Raw genomic sequence first — 13,981 nt, 5'->3', positions numbered from 1 at the left:
TCAAACTCAGCAGGGAGTCTAGTCTCAAAGCCACAATATCGTGATAGTTTTCTGTACATGAACTTCTTTTCCATGTTTGCAATTAAGCAACTGGCTGGAATCTAATAAAATGCAATTCATTTTCTATTAAAAGGCATGTCAGTGAGCGTGTCACAAAATTCGAATATTTTCATGCACTTTTTTAGGTGATTCCCTTGTTATTTTCCATTTAAAAACTTCAGGTAATTTTTGGGCACTTTTGACTAATTTCTTAATCATTTTGGGGTTATTTCTTTTCATTGCTCATTTCCCTCTTACCATGTTTTTGAAAGGTATAAAGATAATTTGCAAATGTATCAAAAGCTTAAAGATCTAGACTTTTCAATGCACCTGAAAGGACATATTTTTCTTAAAATTGGTTCACAAACTCCCGGGTTCTAATTTACATCCTAAAAGTCGAGGTGATCAGTGTTTCTACATGAGAAACGAGCTCTTTTGTTAACACCGTGTCTGTCAGAGCGCTCCTCTTCCTGGAGTGAGTCAGAGTTCGATGAGCCCTCCCTCCTCTTCCTGCTCTCACACACAGCGAGCTCCACTCTGTTGTTCCCTCCCCTTCAGATCTGCAGTCTGAAGATGGGTGTAACCAACATGAGGTGATTTGAAAAGGCTGACAGGCTCATTCACTGCATGTTGTTTACATCAGAGCTCAAACTAGTTTAATCTCTGAGAAAGTGAAACTCACACAGTCACTGCTACGAGGTGAAATGGCGCAGAAAGGAGTTCAGCTGGACCGAGAAACCTTCTCTTGTTCGATCTGTCTGGATCTACTGAAGGATCCGGTGACGACTCCCTGTGGACACAGCTACTGCATGAACTGTATTAAAGGTTTCTGGGATGAAGAGGACGAGAAGAGGATCTACAGCTGCCCTCAGTGTCGGCAGAGCTTCACCCCGAGGCCCGTCCTGCTGAAAAACACCATGTTAGCAGCTTTGGTGGAGCAGCTGAAGAAGACTGAAGCTGCTCCTGCTGATCTCTGCTACGCTGGAGATGAAGATGTGGCCTGTGATGTCTGCACTGGGAGAAAACTGAAAGCTGACAAGTCCTGTCTGCAGTGTCTGGCCTCTTTCTGTGAGAAACACCTCCAGCCTCATTATCAATCAGACACATTTAAGAAACACCAGCTGGTGGAGCCCTCCAAGAAGCTGCAGGACAACATCTGCTCTCGTCACGAAGAGGTGATGAAGATGTTCTGCCGCACCGATCAGCAGTGTATCTGTTATCTCTGCTCCGTGGACCAACATAAAGGCCACGACACAGTGTCAGCTGCAGCAGAGAGAGACGAGAAACAGAGAGAGCTCGAGGGGAGTCGACTAAACATCCAGCAGAGAATCCAGGACAGACAGAAAGACGTGAAGCTGCTGCAGCAGGAGGTGGAGGACATCAACGCCTCCGCTGATAAAGCAGTGGAGGACAGCGAGAGGATCTTCATAGAGCTGATCAGTCTCCTAGTGAGAAGACGCTCCGACGTGAAGCAGCAGCTCAGATCGCAGCAGCAAACTGAAGTGAGTCGGGTCAGAGAGCTCGAGGAGGAGCTGCAGCAGGAGATCAGCGAGCTGCAGAGGAGAGACGCTGAGCTGGAGCAGCTCTCACACACAGACCATCACACCCAGTTTCTACACAGCTACACCTCACTGTCAGCACTCAGCGAGTCCACACAGTCATCCAGCATCAACATCCGTCCTCTGAGGTACTTTGAGGACGTGACAGCAGCTGTGTCAGAAGTCAGAGATAAACTACAGGACGTTCTGAAGGAGACATGGACAAATGTCTCACTGGCAGTGACTGAAGTGGATGTTTTACTGCCACAACCAGAGCCCAAGACCAGAGATGGATTCTTAAAACATTCATGTGAAATCACACTGGATCCAAACACAGTAAACAATAATCTATTATTATCTGAGGGGAACAAAAAAGTTACAATGGCTCAAAAGTCACGTCAGTTTTCAGAGCTTGATCTGCTTGATCCGTTTTCAGGGCTTGATCAGTCTTATAAGTATCAGCAGTCTTATCCTGGTCACCCGGACAGATTCACTGACTGTTGGCAGGTCCTGAGCAGAGAGAGTCTGACTGGACGTTGTTACTGGGAGGTGGAGTGGAGCGGGAGAGGTGTCATTGTGGCAGTCGCATACAAGGACATTAGTAGAGCTGGGAACTCAAATGAATGTACATTTGGACGCAATGACAAATCTTGGGCATTATGGTATTACAATAACAGATACACATTATGGTACAACAATGTCCAAACTTCCATCTCAGGTCCTCGGTCCTCCAGATTAGGAGTGTACCTGGATCACAGAGCAGGTATTCTGTCCTTCTACAGCGTCTCTGAAACCATGACTCTCCTCCACAGAGTCCAGACCACGTTCACTCAGCCTCTCTACGCTGGACTTATGTGGCATACTTATGGACAACAAACTACTGACTTCTGTAAACTCACAAAGATGTAAATTATTTGAAGGGACATAGCATCCCAAAATCAACAATACATGTTTTCCTCTTACCTGTAGTGCTGTTAATCAGTCCAGATAGTTCTGGCGTGAAACTATCTGCCAAAACTATCTAGACTGATAAAAAGCACTACAGGTAAGAGGAAAAATGTGTGTTTTTTATTATTTCGGTGAGGATTTAAATCATGTGTTTTTATTCTTATTTTGTCTTGAGGGCTGATTGTTCGGGCGTCTTTTCACTGCACAGATCAGCTGTCAGTCAGAAACTATAGTCGTCACTTTGACATCTTCTCCTGAGTTTTGATGTAAATGTTTGAGTTTCTTTCGGTGGCGCTCCTTCCTGCGTCTGTTCAGCCGTGGAGGCCCTCACTGCTCATGATGGTTATTTCCCTGATCGGACATTTCTCTGCATGAAAATAATGTCAATTTAACTGGGCTCTAGTTTCTAGTCTTAGATAATCTGTATATTGTTGTTTCTCTTCCACTGAATGAGTCTGAAGAGAGAAAACACCAGACCTGATTTATTATGGATATTTCACTCTTTCTGCTTGTAAATACGTAAAGAAATCTGTATCTACATCTACCTTTATCTGTTTGGTAAGACCTGTGGGTTATTATAAATCGATAATTATTGTGATTCTAATCAGTCAGAAGATCATTTCTTATCAATTACTCATTCACAAACTGATTGTATGGATGAACTGAATAATTAAAGAGTTACTGAACAGACTTTGCTGACTGGATTTGTGAATAAACTGAAGATTTACATAATGAATAAACAATCACAACCAAAGTATTTTTTCAGTCTTAATTTGGGGTTATTAAACAGAGCTGATGGAGAAAATACAACACTGATATGAGAGGATAACTTTCCTCCTGAAACACCACAAAGTTCAGGGTTCATGTTTGGAGCAGAAGAAATAAAAAAAAAAAATGCTTTTAACAAAAAAGAATTTTGTTACAAAATTATAATATTTTTAAGCACTTTTTCCAGATCATTTCCTTGTTGTTTTTTTCCTTTAAAAAAAGTATCTTCGGGAAGTTTTCTTGTGCTTTTTACTAACTTCTTGATAATGCTTGGGTCATTTCTTCTTTGTATTTCTTCTTTCTTTGTAAATTTATAATTACAAATACATATTTACAGTTATGTTACATTATTATATTTGAAGCACATTTTCCAGGTCATGTCCTCGATTTTTTTTTTTTTTTTACTTTGTGATATTCTTGTACTTTTTATTAAATACTTGAGAGTTAGCTGGGGAAAATGGCTGGGAAAATGGATAGCATCTAGGTAAAAAATATATTATTACATATTTAAAATCATGTCACAAAATCATATTTTCATGCACTTTTTTAGATGATTCCCTTGTTATTTTCCCATTCTAAAAAATAACCTTCAGGTAATTTTCTGGCACTTTTGACTAATTTCTTAATTATTTTGGGGTTATTTCTTTTCATTGCTCATTTCCCTTTGAACATGTTTTTGAAAGGTATAAAGATAATTTGCAAATGTATCAAAGGCTTAACGATCCAGACTTTTCAATGCACCTGAAAGGACATATTTCTCTCAAATTTTGTCCATAAAGTCCCGGGTTCTAATTTACATCCTAAAAGTCGAGGTGATCAGTGTTTCTACATGAGAAACGAGCTCTTTTGTTAACACCGTGTCTGTCAGAGCGCTCCTCTTCCTGGAGTGAGTCAGAGTTCGATGAGCCCTCCCTCCTCTTCCTGCTCTCACACACAGCGAGCTCCACTCTCTTGTTCCCTCCCCTTCAGATCTGCAGTCTGAAGATGGGTGTAACCAACATGAGGTGATTTGAAAAGGCTGACAGGCTCATTCACTGCATGTTGTTTACATCAGAGCTCAAACTCACACAGTCACTGCCTTGAGGTGAAATGGCGCAGAAAGGAGTTCAGCTGGACCGAGAAACCTTCTCTTGTTCGATCTGTCTGGATCTACTGAAGGATCCGGTGGCGACTCCCTGTGGACACAGCTACTGCATGAACTGTATTAAAGGTTTCTGGGATGAAGAGGACGAGAAGAGGATCTACAGCTGCCCTCAGTGTCGGCAGAGCTTCACCCCGAGGCCCGTCCTGCTGAAAAACACCATGTTAGCAGCTTTGGTGGAGCAGCTGAAGAAGACTGAAGCTGCTCCTGCTGATCTCTGCTACGCTGGAGATGAAGATGTGGCCTGTGATGTCTGCACTGGGAGAAAACTGAAAGCTGACAAGTCCTGTCTGCAGTGTCTGGCCTCTTTCTGTGAGAAACACCTCCAGCCTCATTATCAATCAGACACATTTAAGAAACACCAGCTGGTGGAGCCCTCCAAGAAGCTGCAGGAGAACATCTGCTCTCGTCACGATGAGGTGATGAAGATGTTCTGCCGCACCGATCAGCAGTGTATCTGTTATCTCTGCTCCGTGGACCAACATAAAGGCCACGTCACAGTGTCAGCTGCAGCAGAGAGAGGCGAGAAACAGAGAGAGCTCGAGGGGAGTCGACTAAACATCCAGCAGAGAATCCAGGACAGACAGAAAGACGTGAAGCTGCTGCAGCAGGAGGTGGAGGACATCAACGCCTCCGCTGATAAAGCAGTGGAGGACAGCGAGAGGATCTTCACCCAGCTGATCCGTCTCCTGGAGAAAAGCCGCTCCGACGTGAAGCAGCAGCTCAGATCGCAGCAGCAAACTGAAGTGAGTCGAGTCAGAGAGCTGGAGGAGGAGCTGCAGCAGGAGATCAGCGAGCTGCAGAGGAGAGACGCTGAGCTGGAGCAGCTCTCACACACAGACCATCACACCCAGTTTCTACACAGCTACACCTCACTGTCAGCACTCAGCGAGTCCACACAGTCATCCAGCATCAACATCCGTCCTCTGAGGTACTTTGAGGACGTGACAGCAGCTGTGTCAGAAGTCAGAGATAAACTACAGGACGTTCTGAAGGAGACATGGACAAATGTCTCACTGGCAGTGACTCAAGTGGATGTTTTACTGTCAGATTCACAATCAGAGCCCAAAACCAGAGATGGATTCTTAAAACATTCATGTGAAATCACACTGGATCCTCACACAGCACACAGCATGCTTTTATTATCCGAGGGGAGCAGAGAAGTAACAATTGCTGAACAGTCTTATCCGAGTCATCCGGACAGATTCACTGACTGTTGGCAGGTCCTGAGCAGCGAGAGTCTGACTGGACGTTGTTACTGGGAGGTGGAGTGGTATGGAGAAGACATTTATTTAGCTGTCGCATACAAGGACATCAAGAGAGAAGGGAGATCAGATGATTGCACATTTGGACGAAATGACAAATCATGGGCATTATATTCTTATCGAAATTATAGTTATACATTTTGGTACAACAATGTTGAAACTGATTTGAGTGGTCCTCAGTCCTCCAGATTAGGAGTGTACCTGGATCACAGAGCAGGTATTCTGTCCTTCTACAGCGTCTCTGAAACCATGACTCTCCTCCACAGAGTCCAGACCACGTTCACTCAGCCGCTCTACGCTGGACTCTGTGCCGAGTTCCATTATTCTTTTCGCGCTGAGTTCTGCAAACTCACATAGACAGAGGTCAGAGGTCATTTATGGAACAGTGTTTTAAATCCTGTTTTAATTTTAAAAGGTCTTATTGATGACATTTAAATCCTAAGTCCTCAAAACAAAAGGAGGAGAAAGACCAGGGTGTTCACTGGTTAAGCTTTTGCTTGTTGGAGTCAGCTGAAGGAGGTTTAAGGGCTGAAAAGCCGAAGTCTCCACGCTTCTCTTTAATTGTAAACCAAAGCTAAGGATAACTTAACTTTAACGTGAGCTGACTGTGAATGCAGGTTGTGTAACCACTAGTTCTTCGGTGAAAGCGGGGTGTGTGGCATCTCCTGTGTTATGTTATCAATATATCATCAAAGCTCTTTTTGTCTCCATATTTGCTGCTGAGGGCTGATTGTTCGGGCGTCTTTTCACTGCACAGATCAGCTGTCAGTCAGAAATTATAGTCGTCACTTTGACATCTCCTCCTGAGTTTTGATGTAAATGTTTGAGTTTCTTTCGGTGGCGCTCCTTCCTGCGTCTGTTCAGCCGTGGAGGCCCTCACTGCTCATGATGGTTATTTCCCTGATCGGACATTTCTCTGCATGAAAATAATGTCAATTTAACTGGGCTCTAGTTTTTAGTCTTAGATAATCTGTATATTGTTGTTTCTCTTCCACTGAATGAGTCTGAAGAGAGAAAACACCAGACCTGATTTATTATGGATATTTCACTCTTTCTGCTTGTAAATACGTAAAGAAATCTGTATCTACATCTAACTTTATCTGTTTGGTGGGTTATTATAAATCGATAATTATCGTGATTCAAATCAATCAGTAGATCATTCCTTATCAATTATTCATTCACAAACTGATTGTATGGATGAACTGAATAATTAAAGAGTTACTGAACAGACTTTGCTGACTGGATTTGTGAATAAACTGAAGATTTACATAATGAATAAACAATCACAACCAAAGTATTTTCTCAGTCTTCATTTCAGGTTATTTTACAGAGCTGATGGAGAAAATACAACACTGATATGAGAGGATAACTTTCCTCCTGAAACACCACAAAGTTCAGGGTTCATGTTTGGAGCAGAAGAAATGAAAATAAAATTGCTTTTAGCATCCAATTTTTGGTCAAAAACCTGGTCAAAAAAGAGGATTTTTTTTTTTACAAACTTTTTTCTTTTTTCTTTTTGAAGGGACAGTGGATTAAATTCTATGTTTTGAGAGTCCTAAAACCCAGACATGAATCAGTATTTCAGCACCTCCTTGTGTTGAGGTCAATGAGTTTTTTTTTAACAACTTTTTGGTTAGATGACTGAAATATTTCTTTTTCTTGATGTTTTGCGTTGTCTGTAAATATATTTTTTTCATCTATCCACTTGCTTGTATGTACATTTCTCCCTGTCTTTTTTTACATATTTTAAATAGATTTACAAATTAAATTAAATTAAATTAAACTGAATTGAATTAAATTAAATCAACATAACAGCAGGTTAACAGGTGAAATGTGAGAACTGATGCACAACACTAGAGGGCACCTTCACTCTTATAACCAGGGAGGTTGGAGCACCTTAACTGAATCGGCCTACTGAATAGAAACCTTTTTATCATGTCATACATCATGGTCAGCAATATCAAACATCTGTACGTCAGAGGAGATTCTCTTTAAAAAAAAAAAAAGTAAAATTAAATTAGTACTTTTTGAATGGTAGTTTGGCATATTTCACTCACTAACCATTGTGTTTTCTGTATGCACTCATTTTAATAGAATAAAAATATTTACGTGTTTTAAAAGTTTTTGTAATGTATTTTTTAATAATGTTTGTTTGTTCTTCCAGCTCCTGAAATGATTGGAGTCATGTGTCAGAAGGATGTTTGCATATCGATGCTTTTTTGAAGAACTGTTGACAGCTGAAATGTCCAGAGTGTAGGATCAAGGGGGATATTTTGGAATAAATGGAATATAATAACTCTGTTTTCTTTGCTGTATAATTACCTGAAAATGTGAATAATTGTGTTTTCATTTTAGAAAATATATATACATAGGGAGTGGGTCCATGTTTAAGGAGATCACTAAGTTGTGCTGCCATGTGGGACTACAGTAATGCAGAGAGGACAAACCAAAGACTTGCTCTAGACTGCGTGATTTGTATTTTTGCATCAGCCACTGTAGTTAGCAACATGCCAAACTCCATAAGAAAAACACTGATTTATAACATAAAAACTGCTTTACTCAGCATTTCTATGAGGTCTGTTTGGTTTGGTGGAGAAAATACCTCTGTGGATGATTCAGCTCCTGGTAAAAAAAAAAACTCCTGAACACCAGGATCTTAAATTATAGGTAAAAAAAAAAAGGAGGAAAAAATGGTGAGCACATAGTAGCATGTGGTGGACAACCTTCCATCACTAAGATGTTTAGCGATGTTGAATAAACACTGATTTGTAATGTGGAGCTGCTTTATTCTGTCAGTTTTAATGCCCAGCTCCTTTTATTTTTCCTTTCAAATTTGATCGTGATTTTCAAAAACTCTTTTTGATTTTTTTTAAAGTTGTGTTTTTTTTGCTTAAGTTTTGGAGAAATGTTTTTATTTAAATGTTTGTTTTCTTTTTTTTTTCTTTATATATTCCTTTAAAAGTTTTTGTAATGTTTTTACACACACACACACACACACACACACACACACACACACACACAGATATATGTACTTCTTATAAATAAAATCCCCATGCATAAATTAAAAGCGGCTACTTCCGGCATCTCTCCTTGAGTGACAGACGTTATGCTTTTAATGTGAAGTGCTTCCGGTGTCTCTGAGCGGAGATGTAGGTGAGATTTGTAACATGAACGTGTTTTTTTGTCTGAATGTGACCGCCTGTCCTCTCGGAGCGGGTGTTGTGACTCGGACATGGACATTTAAAGGCCCGTGTCGTCGCCTCAGAGTGTCCGGTTAGTGAAGCGCGGTGTCGCCATTGTTGTTGGTCGGTTCCTCTGCGGGTTAGCTGCTAGCTGTGCGGCTAACGGGAACGCTGGAAGGACTTCTGGTTGTACTTTTCAAAATAAAACCTTGAATGGACGAACGTTAAATTAGACTAACCGCCGAACTCCATTTCAAAAGGTTAGTGACAGATATTTTGCAAAACTGCTACTATTTACACGTCATATAGCATAAAATAGCACATTGTTTTGAATGTATCTTTGTGTACTGGTAAATTCGGGGCGTATTATTCATGCATTTACCGTAACAGTTAATCAAACACTGATAAATGTATGCGTTTCCTAGCTTGCTCTGCCTTGCTAACGTTAGCTACCAACGTAGGCAATCGCTTGGTTTAAGCCTTTTAATTGATGTAAATCTAAACGCTGACAAGTACAATGTAGGCCGAATTTATCCGTAGACTTCCCTGACTCGGCAAATTGTAAAAGTTTGATAAAAAAAACTGTAGGTTACATTAAGCTACACGGAAAATACTTTTAATTTCATAAATTATTAATGGGTTTCGGTGGCACTTTATTTTTCTCTTTTGGTTGCATTCATTCGACGCTGTGCAGAGTCACTGGTCCCCCACTTTAGAGGTGGAAATCTCCAGAGGCCCCCTTTTTATGATATTGTGAAGATACCTGGGTCATAATACAATATTATTGCGATTTCTAATGTTTAAATTTGCAATTTATTATGGTTTGCAAATGTAAATGAAGGAAAAACTTAGTCAGCATATGTTTTGTCTAATTGGTTAAAGTTTGCATTTTTTTAATCTCACTTTAATCAGTTATAATTGCAGCAAAATATTGAATATACCAAAAAATAAAAATAAACAATTGATTTTATTATCCTAGTAGGCTACCAGGTTTATATTTATTTAAAGTACTCAAGGTACTACACATGAGGTGATTCAGCTCAAAAGAAAATGTATTTTCCACAATGTTAATCAAACTTTGGCTTGATTTCTTTAGAAAATATGAGGTGTAAAAAAGGAAATTAAAAAAGTTCAGTAAATTGCAATAAATTTTTGAAATTATTAAATTATTTTTGAAAAAGCTAGGGAAAACGGCCAAATAACTACATTTATTATTATTGTTGTTGTTGCTGTTGTTGTTGTTAATAATAACAATTATATATTTATAATTATAGTATATTAATATTTAAAAATATTTAAGCCCTTTTTAAGGTAATTCCCTGACTCTTTAAATTCTTTTTGTTTGTTTTTTTTTTCTCAGCTTTTTAGGGTATCTATTGTCCTTTTTGCTATTATTTGGGGTTTTTTCTTCAAAAGGTGCTTATGCCTTTTATGTTTCAGCATTATTAGATTACTCATGATTTATTTTTACGCTTTTATTTTGAAGTGGGCTGTTCCGGTGTGCGTGCCGGTAGTTGTGCACATTGACGCAGTGTTTTCAAAACAGCGGCTGCGAGCAGCTCAACACTGCGGTGTTTCTGAGCCGCGTTATTATCCGAGCAGCCCGTCGCCTCACTCCTCGGACCTCTCTCGTCATATGCTTGTTTTCCTCGAGGACTCCTCGCTTTTTTTGCTGAATTTTATTTTTTTAAGACAAATTTTCAGGGATTGACAGAAATATAATCTCTAAATGACAACCCGCTGGGAGGACAGCTGGTGCGGTGATAACATCGGGAGGGGGGGGTGATGCCCTTGACTTGGGGAGGAGGAGTTAGAAGGAGAAAGGGTGGTGGGGGGGGGGGGGGGGACCATTATTTAATGTACAAAAAGAAGTGACATTGTAACTGTGATCTTCACTGGCAGGGGTGTCAGGGATGCGGCGCATGCTCTGCAAGTTCATTTCATCCCAGGCTGCCGCGGAGCAGCAGCGTCCTGCTGAGAGAAGCCATCAAGTGGAAATGTTGTGCATCTGCAGGGAGCCGAGGAGCTCCTCTGGTCGAGCGGCGGAGGCCTGAGCGGTCTCCACCTCCGGATTAGATGGTGGCACAAGTGTGCACGAGAAGATAAACAGAGGCTGTCCAGCCTGCACTGCAGATAAGCTGTGAGTCTACTCTTTGGTTGACATTGTTGCTTTTTTTGGGGCCTCTTTGTGTGCCAGACAGTGTTTGTGGGAGTAGATGTACTCATTAATAATAAATGTGATGGGCAGCAGCCCCTGAACTGTGGATTTCGGCTGGGAACCGGGGCTGTTTGTTCTTCCAACCTCTAAAGACTGGAAATTATGGCTGACCACGAGGAAGCCGAGTTGTCCGAGTCCCTTCAGAAGGAGGACGGGTTTTCCAGCGAGCTGGAGGAGCCGGGCACGGACTTCAAATCTAAAAGTTTGCCTGTTTTAAATGAAGAGGCGCCTCAAGAGGAGACCTTACTGGCTAGTTCTGTGTCCATAACGGCGGAGGAGAGCGCCGAGTTCATCCAGCTCCCGGCCAAGACCGAGTCGTTTCAGGCCGAGTCCCCGACAAGAACGAACTACCTGCCTAAGCCGGGGAAGTCGGCGCTGAACAGGCCGAGCTCGTACATGGAGAACACGGAGATCCGCAGGAGTAAAAACATGGCAAGAAGGAAGCCGCCGGGAATTTTTGCTTCCAGGCTGAATCGGATTCACCTGCCCAGTCGGAAGTACCTGAGCGTTATTTTGCAGGACTCTCGCTGCTTCCTGTTCTGCATGTGCTACCTGACGTTCATCCAGTCGCTCATGGTGTCGGGCTACCTCAGCAGCGTCATCACCACCATCGAGAAGAGGTACAGCCTGAGGAGCTCCGAGTCCGGCCTCCTCGTCAGCTGTTTCGACATAGGGAGCCTCCTGGTGGTCGTCTTCATCAGCTACTTTGGTGGGCGGGGCCAGAGGCCTCGCTGGCTGGCGGTAGGTGGCGTTTTCATCGCCGTGGGCGCCGCACTCTTCTCCTTACCTCACTTCATCTCCCCGGCGTACCAAATCCAGGAGGTCAACTCATCCTCGGCCAACGAGGGCCTGTGCATGAACAGCAACGCCAGCGGCAGGGACCGCGTCGACATCACTTCCTGTCCCAGAGACCAGGAGGGCAACGAGCACAACCTGTATGTGGCGCTGTTCGTCATTGCGCAGATCCTGGTCGGCATGGGGTCCACGCCGATCTACACGCTGGGACCCACCTACCTGGATGACAACGTGAAGAAGGAGAACGCCTCGCTGTATTTAGGTAAGAGTGTGTGTGTGTGTGTGTGTGTGTGTGTGTGTGTGTGTGTGTGTGTGTGTCGGCGTGGAAGCGCTCAAACACAAGCCGCCTTCAAACAGCCAACCTCTGCAGCAGATGATGTCACAGGGTAGTCATCGGCGTCTGGTTCAAATATGAAACAATCAGTGACATCAGGCCTGCAGGGGTCGGTTTGGATCAAAATCGGCAGGTGTTTGGACAGCAGTGACTTTTGTTGTTTTTGTTAAAGAATTAGCTGAAATTCAGATCCAACGTGATGCAGCACCTGAATATATTCATCATCAGAGTTGGCTATTGTTTGTTTTTTGTTCGGTACTGGTGCCAAAATAGAATAAAATTTGATAAGATGAGATGAGACTTAAAAGCCAGTTTTTACAGAAAATTTACTTGCGTCCACAAGAAAAGTCAGAGAAATGGCCTAATATTGTAGACACATCCTAAAATTCTAGAAATGTCCTCTAATCCAAGAAATGTCCTAAAATCTTAGAATTGTGCTAAAATCCTGGAAATGTCCTGTAATCCTAGAAAATTTTTAAAATCCTAGAAATGTGTATGTGACTGCTGCGACTGGCCCCTGGCCTCCTTTCATTTTGCAAAAGTGGCCCCAAGCAAAACAAGTTGAGTATCCCAGCTGTAGACAAAAGTCCCTTTTTCACATCCTGTGCAAGGTGGGATTATTGCGCTGTTAAGCTTCCTTGTCGTATAAAATGGATGATCGTGAAATGGGGAATCAGTTTTTTAGCATTTAATAAGGCAGGCATCTAAATCGTGTCTGTGTGAATGGGACAGCCAGTGGGACGGGTGTGATGTTTTGACGACGTTTTGTGCGTGGGACCCACCGCGGGAGATTTAAAAAGCAGCAGTTAGTGGTTAACTCATGAACAGCGGCCAAAAATGTTCGCAAATTGGGGAAACAATGAGGTCCCTGGAGCTAGTCACACTAGAGGCTGAAGGTGTTGTGTTAAACATCACACCTCTTTTGTTTCCACGATGCCGGCTTGCTGTCTAAAATCACACACTGGAGCGCTATGATGCCGCCGTCGTTTGGTTGTGTTTAAAACGTAAAGGCGGCATAAAGAGACTCGGTAGCAGCTGTAGTGTGATCTCTGTGTAAAAAGAGCTAAAGTGTGTGACTGCACATACATTCACCATTAGGAAGTGTGAGCCAACTGAGCTCCTGTAGTCCCAGTCTTTGCCCCCGCCGTGGTCTACACGTCAGAGTCTTGCCCCAGATAGTTTTATGGGCAAATCACCGGTGTGACCCTCCAGCTGCCCCCCTCCCTTGCCCACTTGCTTCCCCAGAAGTTCTCGCCCCAGTGGACTCAAACAAGGTGAAGCCTAATTAAACCAACAAATGAGAGCTGGGTTATGAAAGAGAGTCGGGGCGGCGGAGGGACGAGGGGGAGGGCTTATGTGCATTCCTGTCGTCGGGGTGGAAAAAAGTGAAAGTCCTGCAGAGGCTCGGCTCCGGTCCGAGCTCCTTTTTTCTTCTTTTTAAAGACGAGCAAAAAAATAGGCTTTGATCTGTGGAGCAGCTGGTTAATGTTACGATGAACACTTCACCTGCAAAATAACCATTTATATATCAGTTACTCACTGTGTGTTATCTTTGAGACCAAGAAAACTTTGTTTCTTTCGCTCAACTACACAGTGAACGGAGAATCCAAAAAAGGTGAACATCCTTCATGAATTGTAGTAAACAGGGAACACAACTTAAATCTACGACAACTGTATATATATATATATATATATATATGCTTTTTGGCTTCGATTTTCAAAATGCACAAGGCTATTGGTCCTCAGGCGAAAA

At 42.3% G+C, this 13,981-nt stretch overlaps 3 protein-coding genes across 5 annotated transcripts in view; all 3 read left to right on the top strand.

Moving 5' to 3' along the window:
- The first annotated feature begins 66 nt into the window (after window positions 1-66).
- LOC121964881 (tripartite motif-containing protein 16-like) lies at window positions 67-3,279 on the top strand. Its single transcript, XM_042515061.2, has one exon. The coding sequence runs from the start codon at window positions 744-746 to the stop codon at window positions 2,484-2,486; it is 1,743 nt and encodes a 580-aa protein (XP_042370995.2). The 5' UTR covers window positions 67-743; the 3' UTR covers window positions 2,487-3,279.
- Window positions 3,280-3,718: 439 nt separating this feature from the next.
- Window positions 3,719-6,993, top strand: LOC121951024 (tripartite motif-containing protein 16-like). The gene has a single exon (XM_042497189.2). It carries the CDS (start codon window positions 4,383-4,385, stop codon window positions 6,054-6,056), a length of 1,674 nt encoding a protein of 557 aa, XP_042353123.2. The 5' UTR covers window positions 3,719-4,382; the 3' UTR covers window positions 6,057-6,993.
- A 1,842-nt stretch (window positions 6,994-8,835) lies between these two features.
- Window positions 8,836-13,981, top strand: part of LOC121950930 (solute carrier organic anion transporter family member 5A1-like) — a 75,585-nt gene continuing 70,439 nt past the window's right edge. For all 3 annotated transcript variants that reach the window (XR_006106364.2, XM_088085909.1, XM_042497062.2), the window contains exons 1-2: window positions 8,836-9,141; window positions 10,784-12,156. Coding sequence is in view for 2 of the 3 variants with exons in the window: in XM_088085909.1 (XP_087942035.1) it covers window positions 11,202-12,156 (955 nt within the window). In the remaining variant the exon portion in view is untranslated. The remainder of the gene's footprint in view (window positions 9,142-10,783; window positions 12,157-13,981) is intronic.

This window comes from Plectropomus leopardus, chromosome 12 (genome assembly GCF_026936395.1).
Source record: "Plectropomus leopardus strain MGB_pleo_1.0 chromosome 12, ASM2693639v1, whole genome shotgun sequence".
Lineage (NCBI taxonomy): Eukaryota > Metazoa > Chordata > Actinopteri > Perciformes > Serranidae > Plectropomus > Plectropomus leopardus.
Note: the sequence above shows the minus strand (reverse complement) of the source record. Positions and strands in the feature narration are given on the sequence as shown.

What these genes read in the sequence shown, in the direction of transcription:
- LOC121964881 (XM_042515061.2), top strand. Translation starts at nt 744, where the DNA reads ATGGCGCAGAAAGGAGTTCAGCTGGACCGAGAAACCTTCTCTTGTTCG.
- LOC121951024 (XM_042497189.2), top strand. Translation starts at nt 4,383, where the DNA reads ATGGCGCAGAAAGGAGTTCAGCTGGACCGAGAAACCTTCTCTTGTTCG.